A 26,810-nucleotide genomic window follows, 5' to 3' on the forward strand; every position below is an offset into this window, starting at 1 on the left:
TATTTCAGTGTATGTTAACTCTTCTAACCGTGCCCGAGATCTTCCGTGACAAATAAGTGCTCTGGGAAGTGTATCGCTGGGGCTGCATCCCTCACCTTCCCCCCCTTCTCCCTTGACCTGCTTCACATCGTCACAACGGGTTCCTGCTCAGCTGAACTGGTACGTAAATACCCTTCTTCCCATGCTGCGTGTTTACACAGGTGGATAAACCCCAGAAGGATACGGCCCGGCGAGCGCGCGGGGCTCACTCCCGGTGGCACCGGCCTGCGGTTAGGAAGCGCAGGCGGGTGCCGTAGCCGTGTTCGAGGTATGTAGATAAACAGGAGAGCTGCCTGTGTAGGCTCGGCCACACGGTGTGTGCATCGCCCTTCTCCGACGGTGCCGGCCTCCCTGGTAGGACTTAGTCAGGGAACATGCTATTTCTTTATTTGCTGCTTTATTTGTTTCAATGGGAGCTGCTAGTTTCAAGGGGACCCCTACTGAGATTCCAGTATGGACCATTAAAGCCTCTGGGGTTTTGTAGCTAAGCGGTAGCAGATCTTGCCGCAACACTTTAAACCTTGGGTAAGCTCCGTTACCCGAGCCCGGCTCTTGCAGTCGGCAGAAGGAAACGCCGCTGGCGCAGTGCCGAGCCCGGCTCGCTGATGTGTGACCTTCTGTAATGGGTGGTGGGGGGAGACTCGCGTGTGGGCATCTCACGTGGCCTTGCTTGGTTCTGAGTGAAACCAGAAGGAGCGTGAGCCTAGTGTGGCTTGCGATCTAGGGGTGCTCTCTTTTCTCACAGAAGAAAAGAAGCCGCTGCGTCAGCATCTAAAGCCTCGTCCTTTGCCTTCGCTGCCACGGATGGTGCTGTCCTCGTCTCTGCTTTTCCGCACCAGTTTATACCTGGGTCGCGCTTGCCTCCTAGCGCTGTAGTGCAACGCAAAGCATATTTTAGCCCTTTTTAGCAACTGCTTGAGTATGATATAACTCCCTTGCTGGCCACTTAAAGCCTTAAAGACTTTCTTCTTCAAGAGGCGTTGAATCTTTTTGCATAAAGGGGTAAGTGTTGTCCTCTAAAAGTGTTTTTTGAAACAGCATTAGGGCCATCTGTTCCCCCTGCTCTGTTCTCGGGTGTGTAGCTTACGGTGTGGTGGATGGCTGATGCACGTTTTACCAGCCGCTCTCCAAATGTGTATTCACTCAGCGGTGAGAAGCTGTTGCTTATCCTGGCCCAGATGCCTGAGCGTGGGTCTGGTCGATTGCTAACGCCAACAGTTGTGGTGCTGCTCTGGGCTCGCAAGGCTGCGAGAGGCACCTTTAGCCTCACAGCAGATGCTGAGGTTTCCTTCCACAAATGTCTTCTGGCCGCTGTAGTGGGAGTTGAGATTTCATTGCACCTGCAGGGGAGAGCGGGAGGTGATCACCTCTGCTGCTCTCCTCCCCCCCAGAAAATGCAGCACCTGGTTTCCAAGGCTCTTCCTATGCCGTTGCTTGATGTTCGAGGGCTCTGCTCGCCCCAAAGTCTGCACCTGGCTTTGGAAAACAGCCAGAGAAGCCGTAAATGCCCAGCAGCACAATACTAGAGTCCGACTGACTCCGTTCTGACTCTCTCTTGGTATCTTTGAGTATCGCAGGTCCGGGGTCCTAATCTGCTATAGCTGAGCCTGCGTGATTGACCAGCCCCAGGGATGTACAGGTTTTGTCTCCTGTGCTCGAGTGCGGGGCAGATGTGCCCTTAGCCCAGGATGCACCTGCTGATTTCCAGGGAACCATGTAAAATACATCTTTTCTCTAGCTGTGTCAGTGCTGCAAGCTGGAAAGAAAAAGTGGTGGAGGCAGCTGGGGAAGAGAAAGCACAGAGCATCTAAGTTCAGTAGCACTTAGGGCTGACTGGCAGATGGCATTTGCTGCGTGGTATAAGGGGATTTGCCACATAACCTGTTCAGAAGCTGTGTCACGTGGCAAATTGATCAGACCTGGCATCTAATGTAAGAATAAATCTAGATCATTGTAGGTGCTGTAGGAAAAAGGTGGCCTGCAGAGGAATCCACTAGGGTCTGAGCTTTTTCCGTGAAGATTTGCCGATGCTCACCAGAGCTCAGTCCAAATTTTCTTTCTGTGTTCAGGGCAGTTTCATCTCCCTCTTGTAAATAGAGTAACTTGCTCCTCATTAAGCTTACAAGGATGGACAGATAGCTCCGGCAGTGGATGCTGCATGAGGCTGAGAAGTCAACTGGAAGGAATTGGTTGGTGAAGCTGCTTGAGTATTAAGTTGACACCTAATTATATCCTCCGGGCTTATTTTTTCCATTCTGTCATACCCCGGTCTGCCTGCAGTTTCCGTGAGTATGGTGTGCTGTGTAGCTATCTAAATCCAGTCACACTCCGGTAGGCAGCGGGGAAGAAATTATCAGTTGTAAAAACCCTCCTGGCCCCGGTGCAGCAAGTCGCATCTCCTTAAAGTTTATATTTGCTTAAGCCAAGCGGCATAGGTTAATCCTGTACAGATTTGAAAACAAAGGAAGTCTTTGGCCAAAGAAAGCGTATTTACTCGGTTTTATAGTTCCTCTGGAATGGAATGTAACACCACAGTTCTTGTGGGAGTTGCAAAGGGACCTGCACCGTCTCTTCTTGACCAGAATTGACTTTTTTCAACCTGATTCATATCCTGGCGTTTCTTTAAAGCAAAGAACACCTCTGAGCAGTTTCCACACCAACTCCTAAAGTTAAATTTCTTACAGGTTTTCTCCTCTAAGGAAGAACTAAAGCAGTAGCCCAGCTGGGCTCAGTTTATGGCATCTGACAAGACCACAACCTGAACTAGGACTTTAATAACATGCTCGGCTAACCAACAGCACTTGTTCTTTAGTCCCCCAGGTCCTCAAGAGCTGCACGGAATTCATTGAGAAACATGGCATTGTGGATGGAATATATCGTCTGTCTGGGATTGCGTCCAACATCCAGAAGCTACGGTAAGGGCGCCGTGTCTGACAAGCCTGCGTGCTGGGGCCGAGCGAGGCAGGCGCTAGGTGCAAAGGCTCCGCTTCCCGAAGCCGGCACCGCGGCGGCTGCGGGGCAGGCGGCTGAGCGGCCGCGGCCCGGGTGAGCAGCCTGTGCTCGGCGGGTGGTGTGCCGGGTTTGCCACCCTTTTGGAGCAACACGGGGTTGTTCGGTAGCATTCATTTTGCAGCAAGCTTTCCTTCAGGAGAGAGTATCGGAAGGCTCTGGGACTGTGGTGTCGCTGCTGTCATGTTTCATTTCTGTTCCCTTTTGCTCCCTTTTGAGCAGCTGATCTTTCTCCTTGCTGCTTTGGACTCCTGGCATATTAACAATTAATTGGTAATGTGCAAAGAATATTTGCATAATTCTTGGTGGGTGGCATTGCCACGCGGTGCAGGGAAAGGCCAGGTGTGCGTCCTCCTGGTTAGGAGCCGTTCTCGTCACAGTAAATGGTCTTTATCATTTTGTGAGGCTGGTTTTCCTCCCGTCATCTGGAGTGCGTTTCTCTGTTGTGAAGGGCCTGGGAGAGCCTAGTGGGGTGGGACTAACGCCAGTGTTGATCGTAGGCCCGCGGCCTCGCAGAGGCAGCAGAGGGGTATTTTCCATGTGAAGGATATCCTTTTTGTACCAGCTATTCCCAGGTTCAGTGGACAGGTTTGAGCCGGTACGGTTACTGTACCAGCCCCCTGTGGAGCGGCTTATTCTGGTTCAGCTTAATCCTATTTCTCATCACAGCAAGTTCCATTTTAAAAATCTGCTCCCGAGGCTTTGATATTCAGGCTCCAAAGGCTCTGACTGCAGCTGTTGCCCACCACCGTCTTGGCTGAATCAAATGTTTCCCTTTGCTTTAGTTACATCCCTTTAATTCCCCATTTTGACTTGTGCTGGACCATCTTTCTAATCGCTGCCCTTGTCCATTTTTTCCCTTTGTGTTGCCAAGACCGTTTTCTCCCTCACTGTTTGCCAGTGGTGCTTTAAAAATGGTTTTCTGAAACTTTAATGGCATAATTCCCTGGTATAGTACAGAGAATGAAGGGACAGCCTATTTTTCAATTTTCTGAGCTGTTCCAAAGCCAAAAGGAAGGGAGTACATGGCATAACTTGTAGCCGCTGTCCCTGTTGTTCATCTAAATCACTGCAGGTTTTCATAAGTGTTCGATTAGCGTAGGACACATGGCACTGCTGTAGTTTCCAGCTATATAAACAGATCGTTAGGCTTATTTCAAAGCTAGGGCTGCAGTATCCTTGTAAATGAGTCACTGTTCTTAAGTTTCACGTGAAAGAATTGGATCTCCCGGATTTAAAGGGCTTTTTGGTTGGAGAGAAAGTTGGAGGTTTTATTCCACGTGGGAGATTTACTTCAGGACAGAGGTTGGCGCTTCGGTAGTGCGGTGGCTGCCTTTATTTGGTCGTAGGCAAGAGAGCGAGTGTTGAGTTGGTCTGTGCATCCCTATACCCTGGCTCTGGCTTTTTCTGAGGGAATGTGAAGCTGTGTTCTTCTACAAACAAAATCTTCCTCTGGGGTCAGAAGAAATAAGGTGTAGTTCTCGAAACAGCCAGGGCAGGGAAGAAAAAGGCTGCATGTAGGGCCTCCCTTCACTCCATATTTTGCTTCTGCGGGGTTTTGTCTCTGATGCAGCCTGAGATTTATTCCTAGGGAAAATACGCCGGAGTACCCGGAGTGCTGGAGCAGGGCAGGATGCGGCCAGAGAATTTCAGCTGAGGCTGAGGGTATCTGTATGGGGCGGGCCGGTGTCCTTCCCTGGTCTCCCTTCTGAGCGCTCTCTTCTTCTGTGGAGCCAAGTGCAGGAAATAAGTTTCTCTCCCAGATATGAGTAAGTGATGAGTCAGAACGTGCCTGTGGGAGCAGTATATACTGAACAGCGAGGGTCGTGGCAGACACCTTTGTTTCCTTCTTCTGCGCTGTCTTTGGGATGAGGAACTGGGGTGGGCTGAAGAAGTAGAGACCTCTCCTGCCCTCCCAGTCTGGCGCAGCGTGAACGGCTTCCCTCACGCAGCCTCCATGTCTAGGGGAAGGAAGGAGCTCCTTCCTCAGCTCGTAAGGGACGTACGGCGGCTGCCTTGCACACGGGTGCAAACTGGTTCTGCCCTGTAGGCAGAGAGGGGCGAGCTCGGCGTTCGAGCTGTGCCGAAGGCACGTTTTATCTCCCGTGTTACAAATTGCCTGGCTTGGGCAGGGAGAGAAGCTGGGGATGTTGCCACCGAGCCGCCGACATTGTTGTGGTTGTAGTGTAGACAGGATGACTCCCCGTGTCGATGATAAGCCGTTTTGGTTTGCAGCTTAAAGACCCTTGTAGGGAAACCGAGCTGCAGCTAGAGCAGCCGTGTTCTCGCGGCTCCCCGTGGCCTGACTCACCATGCTCGCCCCTGCAAATCTGTCCTGCTAATTTGAAACAGCGCTTTCCGTGCACATATTCTAGCAGCGAGCCAGCCCTTGGCCTCCTAAGCTCGGCTTTTATTTCATAAATGTTTGTGATTTTGGTTTTTCTCTTGCTGAAAACCAAGGGAATGCTCAGGGATTTTCTTCATGTGGTTCCTGGCTCTCTTCACCCTGGAGCAGGGGCATGCTCAGCTCACCAGCTTGTCCCCAAGGAGGTTCTGCACACACACTAGTTACCATGTGCAGCAGCTGCCGATGGCACTGCTTTATCACTTCAATTTCCAGGCCTTTGAAATGCAAAGGGACAGCAGCTTTCAGTCAGACCTGAGGGCACTCCTCCTCCTCCTCCTCCAGGCAGCTCCCAGTCTCAGCCTTGGGAGTTAAATATTCAGGTTGTTGTTTTGGAAGACGTTCTCTGGAGGCTTTGTGGAAGCCCTGCTGCAGCAAAAGGGGTTGCAGGCTGGTCAAGCAGGTGTAAAACTAACTGAAAATGGCATAGTAGAAAAGGAAGAAAGTCTCCTTTTGGAAAAATCCAGTCTAGCAGCAGCACAACCGTGGGTCGTGTGGCTTTGGTGACCGAGTACTTATTTTTTCTTGTAAATCAGGAAACCCTTGCTTTTCGTGCCTGTAATTTGCGCTGGGTTTTATTTTCATTCCTCCTTTTCAACCCCCTTTGCCCATTTTCCCGGTCTCATTTCCAGCCACGAGTTTGACTCCGAGCAGATTCCTGACCTGACAAAGGACATTTACATCCAAGACATCCACTGCGTGGGCTCCCTCTGCAAGCTGTACTTCCGCGAACTCCCGAACCCTCTGCTGACCTACCAACTCTACGAGAAGTTCTCAGTAAGTACGAGGCAATGCCTTTCACCTTCCACTTCAGCGTGACTTCATCTATACGGGTTGGCTAGAGAAATATTGAAAAGGATCCAGCAACAAGCCGAACCCGTCTTCCACGCACCTCTCTCTGTCTGACTTGTGCTTCAGTTGGGGTTTCTAGAGAGATCAGAAGCGGGTATCTCCGAAAGTACCAGCCTAACACCGACCCGGTTTGTGCTACCCACAGAAGTTGCCCAAAAGTGCAGCGGGGCCCCAGGTTTGAGGACCCTTTTCTGCTTCCCCTTTAGGTCCCGCATGCGTGCCTTTGTCCCCGTGCCACACCGTACCGATTCCACTTCGGGAGCCCCAGCAGAAGGTTATTGAGACACTTAACAGTGCTTTGCAAGAATTCCCTTATGGTTTGCCATTCCCCAGTGCTTTCTCAAACAGCAGTGGGATGAGAGGCAAATGCTGCTTGGCGCTGAACACCCTCTGCAAGGAATTGCTCTGTACAGTTTAGCTAAAATGTGGCCCAGAGCATGATTTGCTTGGCCTTTCTCACACGATGCGTGTGCTGGTCTGTCCCCAAGAGACAGCCACCTCTCCGAGGGTAAAGAGCAACGCAGCCCGCCTCGCTACTGAAGAGCGGTCCATTGGGCACGTGATTCAAGGTGCGGTGGTGGGTATCTAGTCTTATTTGCAGCTAAATCCCTTCCTGCCTCGTTCCAGGACGCTGTTTCTGCTGCTACAGATGAAGAACGGCTGGTTAAAATCCACGATGTCATCCAACAGCTGCCCCCTCCTCACTACAGGTTAGTGCAGCCTTCGCGCCGGTGGTGGCTCGGCGTTTTATCGCTAGCGTTTCAGGAGCGGCGTGACGCGATTCCAGTTTTCCCTCTCAAGATAGCTGCAGTGCGCCACTACAGAGCCATAAACCATTTTAATGTGCAAAGATGATTTATATTTTAATTAGCGCATTACCAGATGAACACTATCGACTTTGCATAGTCTTATTTGACTTCCTTGGAAACCACGTAGAGACAAATACAAGCTGCTTCTGTCGGAAGTGGCTGATATCACTAAGGAAATAGGTTTTCTGGGAGGGGGCAGGGGGGACATAATACCAGCTCCAGGAAGGCCAATTAAAAACAGTGAAATGCAGCCCAAAAATTGGTTCAGGACTTCAGTTTAATTTGGTCAACCTATTTTGTCTCCAATTCCACCCCGTTTCATCCCCCCCATCAATAATAGGAACTAGCAAATTATAACAGTGCTCTAGTAGAATAACTAATTATAACATGATGTTTAAAAAAATCACCAACTAGGTATAAGACTATATTCAAAGTAATTAGTTATTAATAACTAATTGGTGCTATCTGGTAACGAGTCTTAACGTATAACAACACGTTAATGGTCTTTAGTATTAAAAAATTATGGCAGGGTATGATAAATAGGTATCAGACTAAAAGGTATGGTGATGGGTATTAATAACCAATTATACTGTATGTTAATGACTTTACATTTTATTAAGACCTGATAGTAAGTAGGCTTGACCTACTTCCAATTATGTATTCCAATTATGTATTGGAATTTGTATAAATAGCAAATTACGGTGTATGTTGGAAGGTAAATATCCGTGGCAGCTGTGATGCTGGCCCCTGAAGGGTTTAGCCAACCGTTTATAGCGCATGCAGATGGATGGTTGGCTATTGATATCTAATGTTAATGCTTTATGATAACAGCCAGGTGCCGTATAGCTTTATGGTCATGGGCTGGCCCGTGGACGGCATTTGGCTCGCGATGGCTTTATGCTATAACCATCAATTAGCACAGCGGTTTATTAGTTTAATGTATGTTACTATGCAGAACCAGTCCTGATGCTGTACCTTGAGTGGCCAGTGTATGAAGATGTGTTAGTTAGATACTGATAACTATTTGTGTTGATATTTAAATATTAGTTGTTGTAATGTGTGGTGATCAGCTGGACAATGGCACTAACATACCTCAGGGGTATAAAAAGACTACTATATTATTTGAATATATAACTAGTATGAATATATAACTATATGAATATATAATTAATATGTAACTAGTCTTAAGTAATTATAATGGTTAATTAATATGCTAAATAATGTGTGCTACTTGCTCTTTAAGTAACTGATCAGTGTGATAGCTGGTACTTTGTATTAACTACTGGTAATAGTTTATTTATATGAATTAAGGGGGCAGGGCCTAGAGGTGGACCTTTTAAAAAACAAACTCATCTCCTTTGTCTAATTTTCTCTGGTGCATTCTACTTTTCCCCTAAAATGACCCTTATTTTACGGGGGGGGGGGGGGGGGTAGCAGACTTGTTTAACTTGGCAATCGCGATGCCTGTGTGTGTCTTAGGCTTAGGCCGGAGAGGGTGCGTGGGAGATAGGTGGCTGCAAAGTGATGTAGGCGGACAGGGCTGCTGCTCACCACCTTTCCTGAGGTTTGCTTGAAAAAAGGGGGGGGGAAAAAAAAAAAAATCCACTTTATACTTCTGCTACTCTGCGGTGAGAAGTTCCCGCAGGTAACAGCCGTTGGCAGCACCAGCTGGAGCAGGGCCGTGCAGGGTGCTGGAGGCGTCCGTTCCGTTTCCTGCCAGAACCATCCGCCTTCACTTCAGGCCTTGGCCGGGCGTGGAGTTTTGAGCCCCCACCCGCTCCCCGCAGAGGGCACGCAGCGAGCCAGGCACAGGCCAGGGCTGCTGCCAGGCAACAGCACGGAGGAGGATGCATCAGCATTTTCATTACCGCCTTGCGCTCCCTGCTCCTTGGGGGTGGAAGCAGCAGTGGGTTTTTTTATATTAAACACCACACCTTTTTTTGTTGTTTTTTGTTCTTACTTTGAATGTGAACAGAAGCCTCAGACGCTTAACCTTATATCTGCCTTATACCTATAATGAAATTACTGGCCACGGGTTCCTAAGTAGAACTCAGATACAATTTGCTGCTTTTCCAGATCCTTGGGTATCTAAATAAATACTCCCCCCTTACCAAGATTAACACTGACCATCCTTTCCCCCCCTCCCAAGCAGCAGCTCAGTGCTCGCGTACAGTGCAAAGGATGGAGTTCTGTTGTCCAGCAATTCAGTAAAGCAGCCAAGTGATGAAGCTCCAGGCCCTAGGCTTCTAGATCCTGCTCTGCTGGTGGCAGTCAGATTATTCCCATCCACCTCAGTGCTTGCTGGATCCAGCCCTTGGGCTGAGAGCAGATGCTGTGGCCGTCTCTTCCGTGTGCCTGCACAAATCAGGAGAGGCTCCCCTCACCCCTCCCCGGTGTAATTATTTGCTAAACACAACTTTAGCCTCAGTCTTAGGGTACATAGTTCAACGTTTTTTTTTTTTCCTGTGAGCTGTCAAACCAAAAGAAAACAATGAACTGGGGTTTGTTTTGTAAATTGCCGCATGGCTTTGCTCATTGGTGCTGAACATTTGCCTATCTCCTGTTTTCCAGGACACTGGAGTTCCTAATGAGACACTTAGCTCGTCTAGCTGATTACTGCTCCATCACAAACATGCACACTAAGAACTTAGCAATCGTCTGGGCTCCAAACCTCCTAAGGTACTCCTCCCCTCCGCCATTTCAGTACAAGGCAAAGTTTTATATTTCTAAAAAACAGATACCTATTCTCCAGGAGATCATAAGTTTCAGCAGTAGAGAGAGAGCTTCCTTTCTTCCATCCAATGTGCTCTTCTCCTGCAAAATTCCTAATGGAAAGTCATTTTAATCAAGGGCTTGAGATGAGCTGGCAAGCTCCTGCGCTAGTGATGCGAAATAGCCCCCGCTGTCGTCAGCAGGACCACCCCGAGAGAACACCCCAGTATTCCTCTGTCTCACCACAATGTGATTCCACTGGCTGCAGTTCAGTAGTGGCAAGGAAGGATTCCCCCCACCCTCAGCCCTCGCTTGTAGCTGATAATTTCCCCTCTCCTGGTTAGATGAGACCACTGTGTCCTTTATCAACCAGGAAAATTCATTCAGCGGCATCGCTGATTTCCCACTGCATTAGTCACCAGAGCCTCCTTTGACAGCTTCTGGCTGCAAAAATTCCAACTTATGGAAATGATCTTGGATAAATCTGTCCCCTAAAATTTGTTTTGAATGTGCAAAATAGGGTAGTTTAAAATTAATGGTGTCATTTAGAAATTTTGCTTTCAAACAACAACAACAACAAATTACCCTGGCCTCTATTATATTGATTCTGGACTGCTTTTGTTACCGGCCTGAGAAACCTGAGTCATAGATTCCCCTGTGTGCAGTTAATGAGGGTAAGCGCTTTTCTCCTTCCTGGCAAGTCACCCACAAGCAGTCAAATGATCTCTTCTTTGAGTTTGCCTCTGTGACTGTTGGGGTGCTTGCTGAGCAGGATCGGTGGGAGACATTCCCTGCTAGAGGGGAAAAAAAAAAACAAACCCCATCGCATTAGGCCACAGTGAGCTTTGCACAATGCCACTGCCTTAAACTGCTGCCCGTCTCAGTATCTGGATATAAGTTAACAAAGCGCTCCCCGCTGTGTGCGCGCAGTTCATTTACCACGATCCAGAGCTGCCACAGACGCCGTTTCCTTCTAGACCCGGCGTTCCTCTTGCCATCTCGGTACGACTCGAACCTGAAACCAAAATCTGGGTGTAAATCACCAGTCACTGTGATCATTTGCATAATGCTTTGCGGAGATTTAATCCCTTAACTGCCCCTAAAGACGTGTCTGCCTGAGAAACCAGGCACGATAGGCTCGACGCACTCTGAAGCCTTACGCAAACGGAGCGCATCTTCCCCGTCCTTCTGGCTGTTCGCGTTTCATTTAATCTGCCTTTGCTTCAGGTCAAAGCAGATCGAGTCAGCCTGCTTCAGTGGAACAGCCGCCTTCATGGAGGTGCGAATCCAGTCAGTAGTTGTGGAATTCATCTTGAACCACGTGGACGTCCTCTTCAGTTCCAAACTCAGCTCAGTCATACGAGATGGAGCAGGTGCGTGTCTTCCTCCGCTAGCTTTACCTGGATCAACAAAGGTAGCAGACACTTAATGGGTGCTTGAAATGTCTTTTTACTGTAACCTGGAGGGCAGAGTTCCGGGGTTATGATGTTAGAACCTGGCAAATATTAGCCTGGGTTTAGAAATTGCTACCAGTGCCTTTCTTAGAAGCCAGGGATGCTCGACAGAAGTGCCCATCTTAATGTTTGGCTGCTACTTTTATGTCCTAGCACTGAGAAATTGTAAGGAAATTGTCCCCCCTGCTCCTTCCCCTTCTTTCTAAAAACCACCCTCGTCAATGCTGCTGCACACTTATCTGTCTGAGCTGTCTCGCTGTGCCACACAATGCATGGTCCGTCTACCCTTATGAGCACCTTAGAAGATAAATAGAAATGAACTGATTTAAATAAAGCTCTCTGTACTCAGTAACGCTGACACTAAGAAACTTAGTCAGGGAGTATGTTGGCATCTGCTACCCTGGTTGGTTGTTCTGCAGAGTCTGTATGGGTTAATCAGCAGGGCCATCCAGCCACGTGGCTTGGCCCTACAGCCATCGCCCAACACATTTGTGCCCAAGCCCGGAGCACCTGAAAACATCCTTCAGCCTTGGAACCTGCAGATTCCCTTGAGTAACTACGAAGACCATAAGTATACCTGCCCATTGAAAACAAGCGGAGTTGCCCCGGGAAGAAAGTTCCCTCTGTATGTTAGATCAACAATCATGGATACCATGAGCTGTTATTACTCCTAAGCAGCATTAAGCGTGTACCATCTGCTCTGATAACCTGCCCTTCCTATGAAGCGTGTGCAGTCAATGGGGTGACCGTCACCTGTGGAGCACAGCTAGCTGTTTGGCCAGTATATTTGCTGCTCCCCACTTTTAAACAAGTCCTACCCCTACTTAGGATAGCAAAGTTGCTCCAAGTCCGGCTTTTGCTCCTACTGGAAGGCAATTTTAAGTCAATAGGAGCCAGAGGTTAGGCTGGACTGAACAATAATAGCCCACAGCAGGCTGAACTCTGCCAGGGGAAGATAAGCATGCTAAGAATCCGAGCCAAATGATTATCCAGGCTTAGAATGGACCATGTAAATTCATCTAATTGTTTAATGACTTGGCCATTCGCATTCGGTGTCCTTTGACACAAAACTGGCGGGGAGAAGGGTCGGGCTGTTTCACAGCGTATCGGCTAAGCTTCAGTGCTTCCAAGAGCCTGTGTTTTTGAGCACAGCTTCTTGCCTGTACCCACCCATAAGAGGTGGAAGTGCTATTCCCAAGCCTGCATTAAGCCATTCCAGGTAAGGCTGGTGCAGAGGCAGCTGGAACCCAACTGGGATAGCATTTACAGCTGAGAAACAGCGCGGCTGCGCACACTTTACACGAGAGCTGCGATGCCGCAAGGATCGTAGTAGGAACGGAACCAACCAGGATGTTGATGTGAAGGGACGACCTACTTCCCCCCACACCCCTTAACCCATGTCAGAATAAACATACAGATACTTGCACAACAAGCAATGTCAAACAAAAGGCAGCTGCTCTTGCAGCAGGCTCCTTGTGCTCCTCTGTGGCAGCCTCCTCCACGCTGCAAGCTGACTCAACAGATCCTAGCAGCAACACCAACCACGCTTACCAAAATTCACGTGTTCATCTCCAAAAGAAGCTGTAAAAAAGGCCAAGGGCAGGGCACACAGCTAGATTGTGTTGGCCGTGTCCACCTGCACATCAGTTTGGTCACACGTGGCGTTTCCTGTTGCACCAAGAGGTGGCACCTGGGAACGACTGAAGCCAAGCTTTATAAGAAAAATCACTGCTTTCTTTACAGATTTTGCACACAGATGAAGCCTAAGTGAAGCATGGCAGTGAAGGTTACCAATGTCCCTGCTTCCCTCTGCCTTTTTGCTTGCCTTTTTTTTATACGCTAAGCTGTTCTCAATTATGAGAAATTTTTTTTGTCATAAATAAAATGGGGACTTTGACAACATCTTCCCGCGGCTGGGATAACGAGGATTTGGAAAAACACAGCGCCTCCCTAGACACAGAGCCCCAGAGCTTTGATCCCTGTACTGCAGCTTTCTGATTCTCCCTGTTGCCTCTGGGTTTCCCTTACAGGGCACAGTTCTTTGTCACGGCCCAAGTCTCTGTTGGTGTCCTCTCCTTCCACGAAGCTGCTCACGCTGGAGGAGGCACAGGCACGGACACAAGCCCAGATCAACTCTCCCATCGTGGCAGACAGCAAATACATAGAAGTGGGAGAAGGCCCGGCAGCTTTACAGGGGAAATTCCACACGGTCATAGACTTCCCAGCCGAAAGGTAGAGACGAGTTTCCTTTCCAGCGTGTGTCACACTCGGTTTTTTTTATTATAACAAAAACTTGCTGATACTGACTTAAACTAGTGGTACATAAAGTACTGCAGGCATTTTTCCACCTGCTTCGGGTTCTGTGAGGATTCAGCTTACATCAATTGTCCGGTGGACCTGTTTTAGCGATGTAGCTTCTGTGCCCTCCTTTCTTTTTAGCAGGGTTATCGTTAAATGTATAAAGCCCCTGGTGTAGGTGATGCGTGCGTATGGATGCCTGTACTGGTCATGCACTGAGAAATGTAAACAGGGTGAACACCTGGAAACGTTGGGGTTTTCCAGATTTCAGGACTAACTGCCCGTAACAAATCCAGGTTCCCCTCGAAGCAGAGCAGTTGGACAGCCTGGATGACACTAGAAATCAAACGTGGCAGTGGGAGGAAGCGAATGTGATTTTACAGCAGGAGCGAGAGGTGTTTTTGAACACCTCTGACTGCACCGTTCCTCAGAGAACTGGAGCACCTGCCAGCTAAATCACAGCCACCCCTTAGTGCCTGTAATGTACAAGTATGGAGCCTTTGCTCACCTGCATTGCACCCGCTTTGCATAGCGGGGTGGAATTTACCCAGCCTAACTTCAGGGCTGAGCTATAGGAACGAAATCATGCTCAGTTGTTTAAAAGAGCAGCGTTCTTACGCTTTGTTTCAGCAGAAGCCAGATAGCGCTAATAACAAACCACCAGCAGCAGGAACTAAGCGCAGCTTCCCCCTCCAACAACTCGCTCTATTTTCTCACTGCAGAAAAAGACCGCCCAGCAAGATGAAGAAGTCTCCAGTCGGCAGTTGGCGTTCCTTCTTCAACCTGGGGAAATCATCATCCGTGTCCAAACGCAAGCTACAGCGCAATCCCAGTGAGCCCTCGGAAATGAAAGCCATAGCCCTGGCAGGTAAGGGTGCAAATCCAGCTTCCAAAAACCTGGCGTTCTCAGCCATGAACAGTTCACGTTTACGGTGTGCTTCTATCTCCTCCTAGCGTTCGAGCCACGCGTAACACCTTCGCTTAACCGCTGTCTTTCCTACGCGGATCTCGCTTTAGCTCAAGAGCCGGACCTGCTAAAGCACACACCCCTAACGCTTTTCTCAGAGTAGCTTTTGAAAGACAATATATGGGCACCGCTATAAGAAGTCTCAGACTAATTCCTTCTGACGCTACTATTACAAAATAAGAATACAGTTCTGGCTCCCTTTGCCGCCCTCAAAAGACACACAGTTAAACTATGTAAAGGCGCTTTTCCACGAACACATTCACCCCAAAAGCCGTACCAGGGCGACTAGAGGAGGTGTCCAGCAGCCTTCTGTAGCCGCATCGTGTACGTAGACTCTGAATTCTCAGCCCTTTTCTTTACTGTCTCTTTCCAAATTTAAAAATGGCAACAATGTGGTTTTTGTGGTAAAATACACCACAAATCCCTAGACGTGAGGGCTTTTATCTCATGTTCTTACTGGTGCCATTTTCAAATTATAACCCTCATAGGCCTCAGTATAATAAACACGTTATCTGAATGCCCTTTAAGGCTGTCTGCTTGGAGCACTGAAGTCCTACTTGTGTAGTACTCACAAAAGTTGTGTAAACATTACTTTATTCCCCATTTTTAAGGGGTTTTGTTTACTGGTAGGAGCCACCCAATTATCGCAGGTACATCCAGACAGAGTCTGGGGCAGGGCAATGCGGGGCATTGTTTCCCATCTGTCATCTGCAGCAGTTGCTGTTTTGGGCGATTACTTTTCCCCGGTCTGTAAAATGAGTATCAAAAGTTGATTCACTCTCGCAGTTGCCTCTTGCCCACGGCTTGAAAGGGTCTCCGTGGGCAAAATGTCTGTCTTAGACAGCAAAGCATATTAACAGTGGAACAGGATAAAGGTTTTCCTTAAGGGCTTTAGAGTAAAAACCACAAAAACCCAGCCCCAAATCAGAAAAGCAGACCTCTCAGGACAGTGGTACTGTTGCTAGGAACCCATTTGGTTTTCCCCGCCACCGCCACGTAGCCAAATATAAACCGCTTTTAGAATTCAGCTTCTCACTGTCTCCGTTGCATTTCCTTAGGTGGACGAGGAGACAGCGGGACTCTTCGCTCAGCTAAAAGCGAAGAATCGCTGACCTCTCTGCACGCTGTCGATGGTAAGACAAAACTCCACTCGCACTTTTAACGTACGTGGACTAAAAAAAAAGGCAGTTTGGCATTACTGGCTGCAGATACTCAACAGAGCTGATTTTCCACCCCTCCAGTAAAAGCTGGACTTGCTAAATAACGAAGCAGCTTACCGCTGCCCGACACAGATGGGTGTCGCAGAGAAATGCTCTTCGGGTCTTCATTTTCCTTTTAAGGTAAAAAAGCAAACCTCTCGCTTTAGTACGGCAGGCATCCTGTTCGTCTGTTCCTGCCCTCTCCCCTTTCTATTCAAAGGTGGGAAGGAAACGGTTTTCCAAGAAAGCCTTAGGTCTGCACCACACTGCAACTAGGTTTGCTTTCGCACACAGCTTAGTTTCACACTAGATCGGACCTGACAACTACTGTAACAGAGTTTGAGCAAACGTAATTAACAGTTACCGCTAACTGCACAGCTTTCGTGTTTGGAGTTCACCAGGTGAGCACCTTGCACACTGCCTTAAGACTGCGGTAAAACACACCACCGAACCGGCACCTCCCGAACAGAAAAGTTTTGACACTAATCCATCTGTATCTGCTCGTTCCTAGGTGAATCAAAACTGTTTCGCCCCAGAAGACCTAGGTCCAGCAGCGACGCGTTGTCCGCTTCCTTCAACGGGGAGCTCTTGGGAAACATGAATCGCTGCAATTCTTACGACAACCTTCCCCACGACAACGACAGCGATGGGGACGAGGGGCTTATCCACGTTCCCGCCCTGATTTCTCCTCGATCCGCTGAAGACGTTGACCTGAGCCCGCCGGACATCGGAGTCGCGAGCCTGGATTTTGACCCAATGTCTTTCCAGTGCAGCCCGCCCCAAGCGGAGCCCGAGTGCCTGGACAGCAGTACCTCCCTGCTGGAGGCAGTTGGCATAAACAAGGAGAAGCCAAGCCTACTAAAGAAGGATTTAGAATCAGGCAGCCAGTCCCAGACACCAGGCAGTGCCACGAGCTCCGAGCCAGTCTCCCCTTTCCAAGAGAAGATGAGTCCCTTCTTTACTCTGGACCTGAGCCCAACCGAAGAGAAGGCCTACAAACCCCACGCCTTCTCGCCCAAGATGGGGCGAAAGCCCGTCAAATCCCCGCCGCTGACCACAGCAGAACCCGTCTCCTTCGCACTGCCCAGCCGCATGTCAGAAGGGATCGGAGGAGTGCCCATCGCCTCCAGAAACTCCTCTGCTTCCAGCTGGAGCAAAGGGATTGGCATCACTGATATCACAAACAGGTCCCCAACCCAGATGTCCTTGCCCCTGAAAAGCAGTGAAACAGGAGCAGGGGAAGGAGCCCACCAAGAGCTACAGCATGCCCAGCTAGTGGCTGCTGGCAAACCAGAGTTGCCAGAAGAAGGGGAGAGGCCAATGTCCAGCAGTCAGAATAAGACTGTACCCACTGGACACACACAGCCAGGTACAGTGCATTTTCCTCCATTCTTTCTTTAAGTTCCAAAGGGGACCTGCTCTCAAAAAAACGTCCTCCTCTGCGTGCCTTGTTGGAGAGGGGATTGCCCGTCAGTTCTGATCACAAGTGTCTTGCAGGGCTGTGCAGATTAGCAAGGTCTTAACCTCTGCCTTCTCCCTACATCACACAAATCTCAGATAATTTTCCATAATACTTCTATACCACTCCCCCTCCATCCTGTCATACATGAAAATCTATATAGCATGTCCTTCTGAATCATTTCAGCCAACAGACCATCTAAGTCTTTTCTTTTTTTTTTTCTTAATTAAAAATCTGCCAACACTCGAAGAAGGGACCTTTCCGCCTAAAACCTTATGATCAAAATTGTGTAAGGGTGTCTCATTCTCTGCTACCTACTTCCTACCTCTCTAGAAATGCAAGAGGAGCCTTTAGACAATCTCTTGTGTTTTTTCCTTTTTGTTTTGATGAACTGCTGTGCTATTGAGCAGCGTTTTGCATGTGAGACAGAAGATAGTGTTTCACATCAGAAGGAATTGCCACTGTAAAAGTGTGGAAAGCATCTATTTTTTTTATAATGGTCATTAAGGTTAGGTCACTCTCCTTATTGGGTAACATAAAATCACTCTCTCTCTCAATTTTCCCCCCATTAGGAGCAGTTGCCCTCGACTCCCCCCAGGATCCTGTTCCCGTCAGTTCTGTGTCTCTTATCCCTCCTCCTCCTCCGAAAAATGCAGCGCGCATGCTAGCCCTAGCGTTAGCCGAGTCCGCACAGCAAGCATCCGCTCAGTCCCAGAAAAGGCCAGGAGATGCTCATTCTGAAAGCACAAATTACGGAGAGACTGAAGCTGGCACAGCTCTAGAAAAGCTCCATCTCTCTGCTGGTGCTCCAGACAAGCTCCACCTCTATACCGGTCTGCCTGAGAACCGCCTTCACTTCCAGACCGGTGTACCAGTAGAGCAGGATTTCCAAGGTAGCAGCACACCCGGGGAGCAGAACCACCCACCGGGTGCACCTGGAAACCGGGACCCCCCACCTCTCCACACTGGCATGCCTGGGGACGTGCCTGGTAGCAGAGATGCAGAGCAGGAGCAGTCCAGCTTCCATCCTGGTAAACCGGGGGACAAAGATCACCTCCCCTCCCACGCTGGGGACTGGGAGCACACACACCACCCTACTCCAGGTGCACTGCCTGACTGGGAGCCACCCACCACAGACTTGCCTGTAGATAAGCCCCACCTCCGTGCATGCATGTCTGGGGACAAGCACCACGTTCCTATCTGCGCGGCCGATGACAAACTTCAGTCCCCTCCTGCCGTAACCGCCGGGGAGAAAAGCGCCCTGGCTTCAATGCCGTATTTAACAACCATCCAGACAACGGCAACCGAGCCTAACCGCGGGCCAGTGGCTCCGGCCACAACTCAGGCAGACGGCGGCGTTCCGGCGGCGCAGCGCACGCTCGCAGCCAGCCAGCCGGCCCCGGCGCAGAGGCAAGATCACCAGTCGGCAACGGGACAAGTGCCAGCGGCCTCCGCAAAAGCCTCCAGTGGTTCCAGTCAGGTACGTGGATGGGGCCCCCCCAAGCCTCGCGGGTATCGCCAAGCTCCGGCAGCGTCGGTGCAAACCCGAACGGCCGCTACCGTCCCAGGTGTATGACACAGACATGGTCTTAGAGGAAAGCGGCGCAGAATTTCTGCGAGGGAATGTCCCGATACCCCTGCTCCCTTGGTTTTAAGGAAAAAAAGTATCCGCTGGCATGACCCGCGCAGGGAACGCTAGTTTAGAAGTGCTCAGAGTTTTTCCATCCTCTCTTCACTGAGGCTCACAATACCCTTTTTCCAACATCCTCTTTGATAAAGCAGGTCAGATTCCTGGTGCGAGCTAGACAAGGAAGCATTCACTCAGAAATCCAAAGTACCTGCTGCCTGTGAAACACGCACACCTGCGGCCTGTCTTAAGCACATTTAAGGAAGGGATTTCTACTTGCTCTGCGCACCAGAGCGTGAATAATTGAAATCCAGATACATTGCCGTCAAGACGAGTACCTTTATAAGCAGACCACCTAACTAAACACTGTGGCAACAACTGTGTAAGCTTCAACCTGTTGCCATAAAGAGGCGGCCGCCTCCTCCCCTCTCTCCAGTTTGATATTTGCAGAGAGAGCCCTCCCAAGCCCCTCGGCTGCCGTTCGTGAGAGGTTCTGAAGTCCCCCGGAGGCACCACGCTGCCCTTGCTAAGGGAGGGAGCCTAGACATCGCTCCTCTTCTACAGCGAGCCGCGCTAGCTCCCCACAGCAAACAGAAACCAGGCACGGGAAAAACTTAAATTGCACAAATCCATAGGGCATCTGTGATATTCTAACTACAGGATGGGCGGGGGGGAAGACGCTTGCCTCTAACTGCTACTGATTTCTTCCCTATAGGTTTGGAGTACAGCCGCACCTGAAAAGCCACCTGAGCCTGCTCCCGTTTTTGTCTCAGAAAGCAGTTCTACCACCCGCTGCTCCTCCTCCGTGCCCACAGGCCACCAGAGCCATTTGGAGAAGCCTCGGGAGACTACGAGGGCTCCCCCGCTGCACCTGCGGTCTGAGTCTGTCCCTACTCACTCCTCTTACAGCTTCACACCCCCCGTCCCGCCCGTGAGAACGCTGGAGAGCAAAATCGCTGCCGCCATGCACTCGAACAACACGGACGCCATCAACAACTCCAATTATCACGCCTTCCTCTCTTCCTCCATGCTGGCCTCCTCTGTGGAGGAGGCCTTGCTGCCGCCACCGCCGCCTCCCCCACCCAAGCACGCTTCCTTGCAGTCCGTGTACGTGCCGCATCCCAAGCCGGAGAGCATCCCCGAGCCCGCCGGGCCAGACAGCTACCTGCACCACAAGCCGCCTTCCGTCCATCAGTACAGACCCGAGAGCGTCCCTCCTCACGTCTCCTACCACAGCAAGCCTGACCAGCACCAAGCCTACCCTCCTCGGTCCGAGACACCCACTTCTGCAAGCACACGCTACAACACCTACACAAACCAAGGGAAGAGTGCCTCAGCTCTCCACTCCAAGCCTCGCAGCCGGACAGAGTTCATGTCCTCCGTGAGCCCGACGGGCCTGCGCAATGCCAGCTACGCCGAGGACGCTCCCCCCTACCCCACCATCCGAAGGGTTCAGTCGCTGCACGTCCCCACCCCTGCTGCCGCCGCTATCCGCTCCGTTCCCATTTCGCGGACCGAGGTACCTCCGGACGACGAGCCAGTGTACTGCCCGCGGCCCCTCTACCAGTACAAGCCATATCAGCCCCACTCCGACTACCACGTAACGCAGCTGCAGCCTTACTTTGAGAACGGGCGGGTGCACTACCGCTACAGTCCTTACTCCAGCTCCTCCGGATCGTCTTACTACACCACTGCCGATGGGAGCTTTTACGACCTGGATCCCTACAGCACCGTGCGGGTCAGGCCTTTCCACCCGCTGCCCAGCCGAGACTTCGCATCGTACGCCTCCCGGCTGCAAAGCAAAGGCCTGTACCGCTATCCCAGCTTGTCTGCCTACCCTCGGGGCGGCCTCATCGGCCACCTGGCAGGTAAAGAGCACAGCTTCATCAGCAGAGACGTGCCTCCTGCCCCGGACATCAAGCACATGTACATGTCGTGGGACCTCGAGGACATGGAGAAGTACCGCATGCAGTCTATTCGCCGGGAGAGCCGCACGCGCCAGAAGGTGAAAGGGCCCGTGATGTCCCAGTACGATAACGTGGCCCCACTGCTGCAGGAGGAACTGGGAGGACTGGATGTGATTCACTTGCGCAGCAAATCGGATCCTGGGAAAACTGGCCTCCTCACCGTGGCAGAGGGGAAGGAGGGGAGGTACCCGGCCAAAGCAGCTACGCCGGAGGGGGACGAACGTTACTACATGCAGCACCCTGAGCCAGAGCTGGACAGAGCCCACTACCACGGAGCCTACGGGAACGGGCAGGCGGAGAAGCCGTCGCTTCCCCAGAAGCAGAGCAGCGTGCGGAACAGGAAGCTGCACGAGCCGGGCTGCACCACGAACGAGCACAGGACGCACATGCAGCAGGACGCAAGCCATAGGCAGCCTTCCGAAGCCAAAAACGGGCCCCCTTATCCCGACTACAGGCCCAAAGGTGGCCCAGAGCCCTCCGAGCCCATCAGTTACCAGCACTCGGGCGGGAAGTACATCCCGGGGAGCCAGGAGACCCTGAGACTGAACCACAAGGAGGTGAGGTTGGCAGAGGACAGGCCGGATTTGGAGAGGTCTCGAGCCAGGCCGACCCCATCCATGGAGAAACACTCCAGAGACTGCTACAAAGACGAGGAGCACGTCACCTCTCCCATGGCACCCCCGCCCAAGCCCGAACGCAGCCACAGCCTCAGAATGCAGCACCCCGAAACCATGGAGAGGGACTCGGCCCTCCTCTACCCCTACCAAACCCTTGGGAAACGCCAAAGCACGATGACTGTGGTGTCCCAGTACGATAATTTGGAGGATTACCATACCATGCCTCAGCACCAAAGAGGGGGCTATGTTGGAGGAGGGGGGTTTGTGCCCCCCACTTTTACCCACGTGCACAGTAGAACTTACGCCACGGCCCTTGGCCAGGGAGCCTTCCTCCCGACGGAGCTGTGTTTGCAGAGGCCTGAAACAGAGGTCCACGTTGAGTGAGCTGGTGTGGGGGGAAGGAGGGATAGAGTCTAAGCAGCCTCTGCTGGACAGTGGACTGTTTTATTTTTTCAGTGATGGAAAAAAAAGAAAACCAACCCCAACCCTGCCCCGATGAGCAAAGCAAACCCCACCTTCAGCCCCACCCTCCCAGCCCACCACTCACTGTTTTTATGTAGTAGAGATATAGATTTTTCATGTAGTTTTGAGACAACTGGAACGATAGGGCAGGCTGTTGGCACACAGGTGTGGCCAGAGAGGCCGGGCAGAGCTGAAAGAGGTGCTGTTGGGGCAGGGGCCAGGAAGGCAAAGCTTTTCCTTCCCCAGATTTGGCATTGGCAGTTACCACCGCTCCCTCACCGCGGTCCCGTGCGTGGCGGGACCGTGCCTGCGGCTGTTCTCCCCGGGTGTAGCGAGTTGCCCGTCCCGCTGCTGGCTTCCAGGAAAGGGTCTCCGTGACACGCCTTGGAAGAACCACTGTTCTGCCCCCTCCGAGGTTGCGCCGCAGCAGCGGGCTAAAAATTTGGTGGGGGGAAAGGCTTCCCCAGTATTTTCTTCTTGATAAATGCCGAGGTCCTGCTCGCCCTTTAAAATTATTGCTTAGGTGTAGTCGAGCCACTTCAATTGCTTCGAAGTGAGTGGGAGCCTGTTTTGACTTCAAGCCTGCGCAAGAGGCTCTGAAGCCAGTTCAAAATACAACGCACTTTTTTAAACCGCTTGCTTAACAAGCTGCTTCTGACTACAAGAAAGCAAATTACTTTCAATTTCTCTAGTGTAAGCAGAGGCCAGCTATGGAAGCCAAGTAGGGCAGGTTTGCATTTCTCATACCAAAAGGGGAAAAACAAAAAAAAAAAAAAGAAAAACACACACCACAAAAATACACCAACCCATACACACACAGCTGGGACCAGCACACCCATTTCATGCTAATTCCTCTTTACTGCTAGGCTATCTACAGTCCAGATGATTTAATACCACGTTGTGGCTGGCCAGACAGTATCATCTCTGGAAAAAAAAAAAAAAAACAAAACTATAAAAATTAAAAAAACCCTATAGCGTTATGTCCAGCTTGTAAATTAGAGCCCAACTTACCAGCTGGGAACGACCACGTACGTGCCGAGTTACCTGCATGACCAGCTATTTGCCCTGGGCCAGACCCTGCAGCTCTTAGGTGAGGGAATGCTCCTGTTGACCTTAAACTGAAGGTCTGCAGGACGCGGCTTTCTGTGACCTTTCAGTTCTGTGTCGGCAAGGGGATCCCTGCGAAGTCGTGGCACATACGGAGTAGTTAGGTGCTGTCTGTGCGCTGTGAAATAGTGTTGCCTCCCGTATCGCAAGTGTAGCTCGTGCCAGTATTCAGTTCGCAGTAGGGACAGAAGGCCAGTGCACTCTATAATACACTAATAACGTTGTCCTAGGTATTTAAAAGCTTTCCGTAGCGTAAAAGAAGCCAGGCAGCACCTCGCGCGCAGCCTCTCGGGCTTCCCAGGCCTCACCACAACGCCACCTTATAAATAAAGCACACCCATTTCATTAGACAGGGCTTGCAAGCAATACGTGAGATTTAGGAGTTTTTAAATGTTCACTGGTCAATTCCAAGGCCATTCCTGTTCCGTGTGGTTGAAGGATTTCTCTACCTGTTTTGAATCTCTAATGTTGTATTAAAAACCTGGAGGTCCTGCCGTTAGCACGCAGCTGTGAAAGTTAAAGGGAACTTAGATGGGGGTTTTGAACAGAAGTTTCATGGTTATTTTGGGGCTTTTAAATCATAAGGAAAACCTGCTTCTAGTAGCTAACTAGTCTTTAGCCATTTGCTGCTTCTAATCTTGTAGCCTTTTCTGGGGCCTATTTCAGTAACACTTCCTTACGGTCCTATTTTGTTCTGCAACGCTCTTGTTTTCAGCATTTTCTTTAGAAAAATTGTTCTTACACGTTACGGAAATAAATCTGGCAGTTGGGGAAAAAGAAAAAAGGAAAAAAAAAAGGGGGGGGGGGGGGAAGCAGCACTGTGATCCAGGTTACTGCGATCTCCTCATGAGCGATTACCAGGTAGAGGGGTTGGGGTTTTTTTTTGTGAGGGAACACTTTCTATAATGTTTTCTTTTAAGGAAAATTCACAAAAACCCCACTTAGGAAGGGGCCATTAGGTGAGCCACGTTGCGGGCCACCCCGTCTGCATCGCTAGCTGTCTCCTAGGAAAGGCCGAGCCGTCCCGATTCCTCGGCACAAGCTCGCCGAGGGGGCCCGGTTGAAGTCCGTGCTCTCAGTAGAGGCGTGTATCGCGCCAGGACCAGTGCTGGCCCTCAGCCCTTGTAGCACAGCCTCCCCACAGCTGCCGGTTACCTGCCGAGGTCTCCAGCTGAAGCAGGGACAACGCATTTGGTTCAGGCTGTTTGGGATTCAGGTAACGAGAGCTGTAGGTCAAACCTCTCTCTCCGTGAAAGCCTTAACCCCCCACTCCCACCCCCCGCAGCAACTCTCCTAACCTCCGTTTTGGCCTTACGTTAACCAGGACTATCCTTCTACGAGGGGGCCGAACCCAGCTCCCGCTAGTTGTAAATGCCTCTCTGGATTTTCCTGCTCAAAGCCACTGTCTCCCTCTAGAGATCAAGTGCCACCCCTGGACAACTCCTGTTCCTTACAGTCTAGTGCCGCTACTGCCTGAGCCGGGGCTCTTCAGCTCGCTGCGCTGGTTGAAGCGCCAGGTGCTAAGCACCCTCTCGTCCCATGGGAAACAAAAGCTTTCAGCGCCTTTCAGAAGGAGCTTCTAGAAGCACGCACCCGTACACCTAGTGGCTGCTACAAACACAACGAGAAGGTCTCTTAAAAGACAAAGACACACAGCAGAAGGCTTAAAACCCAGCGTCCTCCCGTCCCTCGGCGCACAGCCGCGTCAGCGTGTGCCTCAAGGGCTGGAAGCTCTCGGAGAGCCTAAGCTAATGTCTGTACCCCAGTATTGAGCCACAAGTACAAAAGGAAAAAACAAAAAAGCAGAGTTAAGGCACCAGCTTTTCCCTGACAATAATGCAGACAAGCGCCTTTCTTTTGGTGTTGCTACTGCCCATGGCTTAAACATCTAGTACGGTTCAGCTGTCATCCCCGCATCCGGCCCACGCAAAGCCATATAGTGAACTATGCAGTTCTGCTCTTGCACTGTGCTTAAGCTGATGATCCTTAGGGTTTTACATCCTCATTAACTGAGTCACGATAAAGTCAAGGCATCCGGCTATACCTTTCCAGAAAACATAGCCAAGATTCAAAAGGGCGTTGTGCGTCAGGGCGAGGAGGGGAGGTTACACCAGCCGCCTAAGGCAGATGGCCGGGAGGTAAGGTGGTAGTTCAGTTCTTGGCATCCTAGCAGAGAAATGGGAGACAGCAAGGGCATGGCAAGGCAAGTAAGACTCTCTTGCAAGTCCAGCTCTGCTCGGATGATGTCTTGCCTAACCTTATCTATCTCCAGCAAGGTGACAAGCAGCTATGTTCTTAAATAATTCCCTTATAGTTGCCACAGGCTGGCTGCATCTTAAATTGCCGCTTGCTAAGTTTTCAGCCGGGTTTCTCCCTAGCGCGTGCGAGAGTCGGGGCCCAACTGCAGCCTCCAACTCTGGAGTCCCACCTCGGCTTTGGAGTGGAACGGGCGACCCTTAGGGGATCTTCCCTGGTGAGGGGGAGTGCAGATGTTCAGTGAGTAAGGAGGACCTGGCCCTATAAGTCTTACGTAAAGCATTAATTTCTGATTTTTAAAGTCTTATCAGGTGAAATTTATAAACATCAAAACACCTGCAGCTTCGTGCCTATGTCTTTCCAGAGATCCTCGTTTTCCGCTCATCATTTGAAGAGGGGGGCAGTCAGTCAGGATTGCACGGTGGTAGTAAGTTGCTACACAAAACCAAAACCATCGTGAAAAGCATACTGTTCCTCTTTAACCCCAGGAAGGGACAGACCCTCACGTATACTCTGCCGTTCATCAGCACGCCGACAGGGCATTGACTGAAGCGACGTCTTGCGCGTTAGGAAATCTGGATGAGAAATTGTTTTCCTTCCTTTTGTTAAAGGCGGCTTAGGCATGCAACTCTTTTCCCAGAGCCTCGTGCTCCAGAGCTCCAGTGTTGAAAGGCATGGTCTGGTTTAAGCAAACATACAACGTAATACCTTTGTGTGCAGAGTCTTGCCTCGTCCGGGTGGGGGAGGGTGGGGGGGAGAAAAGGGTTGTTTTTGCAGTTCATTTTCCTGCTGTAAAAGACTTAATTTTTCTTTCCCTGAGCCGCATGAGAAACATCCCAGAAAAATCTTGGGTTACCTTTGGAGTTCCCTTCACTTTAATTTATATAGTGTCTTTTTTTTGTGAACTGGTGTAAAATGTATATGCCGACAAGCTCATGTATTTTTATGTAAATATTTTTTGTGGTTTCCCCACTTGCCCTTCTCTGTAAATATTTAGAATTCTCATTCTTCTCACCTTGTATGATGCAGATGTGGTTTTGTTTCTGTTTTTTATTTGTACTGTAATGCAACAATCCAGACTGAGGTGTCTTGTGGTATTAAACAAAAGCAACAGTCCCACTGAGCTCACACTCAGATGTACAACTTGACAGCATTAATCAAGCCAGGTTAAAAACTATTCCATTGTGTTTGTGTATTTTTGCCTCCGCTTCATTAATTAACAGTATATTAAAAAAAAAAAAAAAAAACAAAACACAAATGGGAAAAGCCAGTTCAGAGCCATGGTTTGGGGGGACGCTGGCAGGTACCTCTAAGGACGAAGGAGGCGGTGACTTTGGGTTATTATGCCAAGGCTTGTGCCAAATTGCTGACCATAAGCCCGTGCCACTGCTTATCTGTTCAGTTACACCCGTGGCCGTGACTGCTTCGTAACGAAAAATAAACCAGCCTGGGCTTTTTCAGTCTCCCTCTACTCACCCAGCATGACAGCGCAAGGAGAAATAGCTTGGCACTCACAGGGCAGGTTAAGCTAGGACTAACAGATGGCCCAGGCCACCTTGGCCGTTAAGAGCT

General features: G+C 50.3%; 1 protein-coding gene across 6 annotated transcripts in view; it reads left to right on the top strand.

Moving 5' to 3' along the window:
* ARHGAP32 (Rho GTPase activating protein 32) overlaps window positions 1-26,415 on the top strand; it is a 262,702-nt gene extending 236,287 nt beyond the window's left edge. For all 6 annotated transcript variants that reach the window (XM_075116400.1, XM_075116397.1, XM_075116398.1 and 3 more), the window contains 11 exons: window positions 2,852-2,954; window positions 6,085-6,229; window positions 6,932-7,014; window positions 9,685-9,792; window positions 11,053-11,198; window positions 13,310-13,511; window positions 14,300-14,445; window positions 15,603-15,677; window positions 16,255-17,112; window positions 17,775-18,682; window positions 19,545-26,415. In XM_075116400.1, the coding sequence (XP_074972501.1) occupies window positions 2,852-2,954; window positions 6,085-6,229; window positions 6,932-7,014; window positions 9,685-9,792; window positions 11,053-11,198; window positions 13,310-13,511; window positions 14,300-14,445; window positions 15,603-15,677; window positions 16,255-17,112; window positions 17,775-18,682; window positions 19,545-21,797 (5,027 nt within the window). In that variant the 3' untranslated portion in view covers window positions 21,798-26,415. The remainder of the gene's footprint in view (window positions 1-2,851; window positions 2,955-6,084; window positions 6,230-6,931; window positions 7,015-9,684; window positions 9,793-11,052; window positions 11,199-13,309; window positions 13,512-14,299; window positions 14,446-15,602; window positions 15,678-16,254; window positions 17,113-17,774; window positions 18,683-19,544) is intronic.
* The last annotated feature ends 395 nt before the right edge of the window (window positions 26,416-26,810 follow it).

This window comes from Phalacrocorax aristotelis, chromosome 22 (assembly GCF_949628215.1).
Source record: "Phalacrocorax aristotelis chromosome 22, bGulAri2.1, whole genome shotgun sequence".
Classification (NCBI taxonomy): domain Eukaryota; kingdom Metazoa; phylum Chordata; class Aves; order Suliformes; family Phalacrocoracidae; genus Phalacrocorax; species Phalacrocorax aristotelis.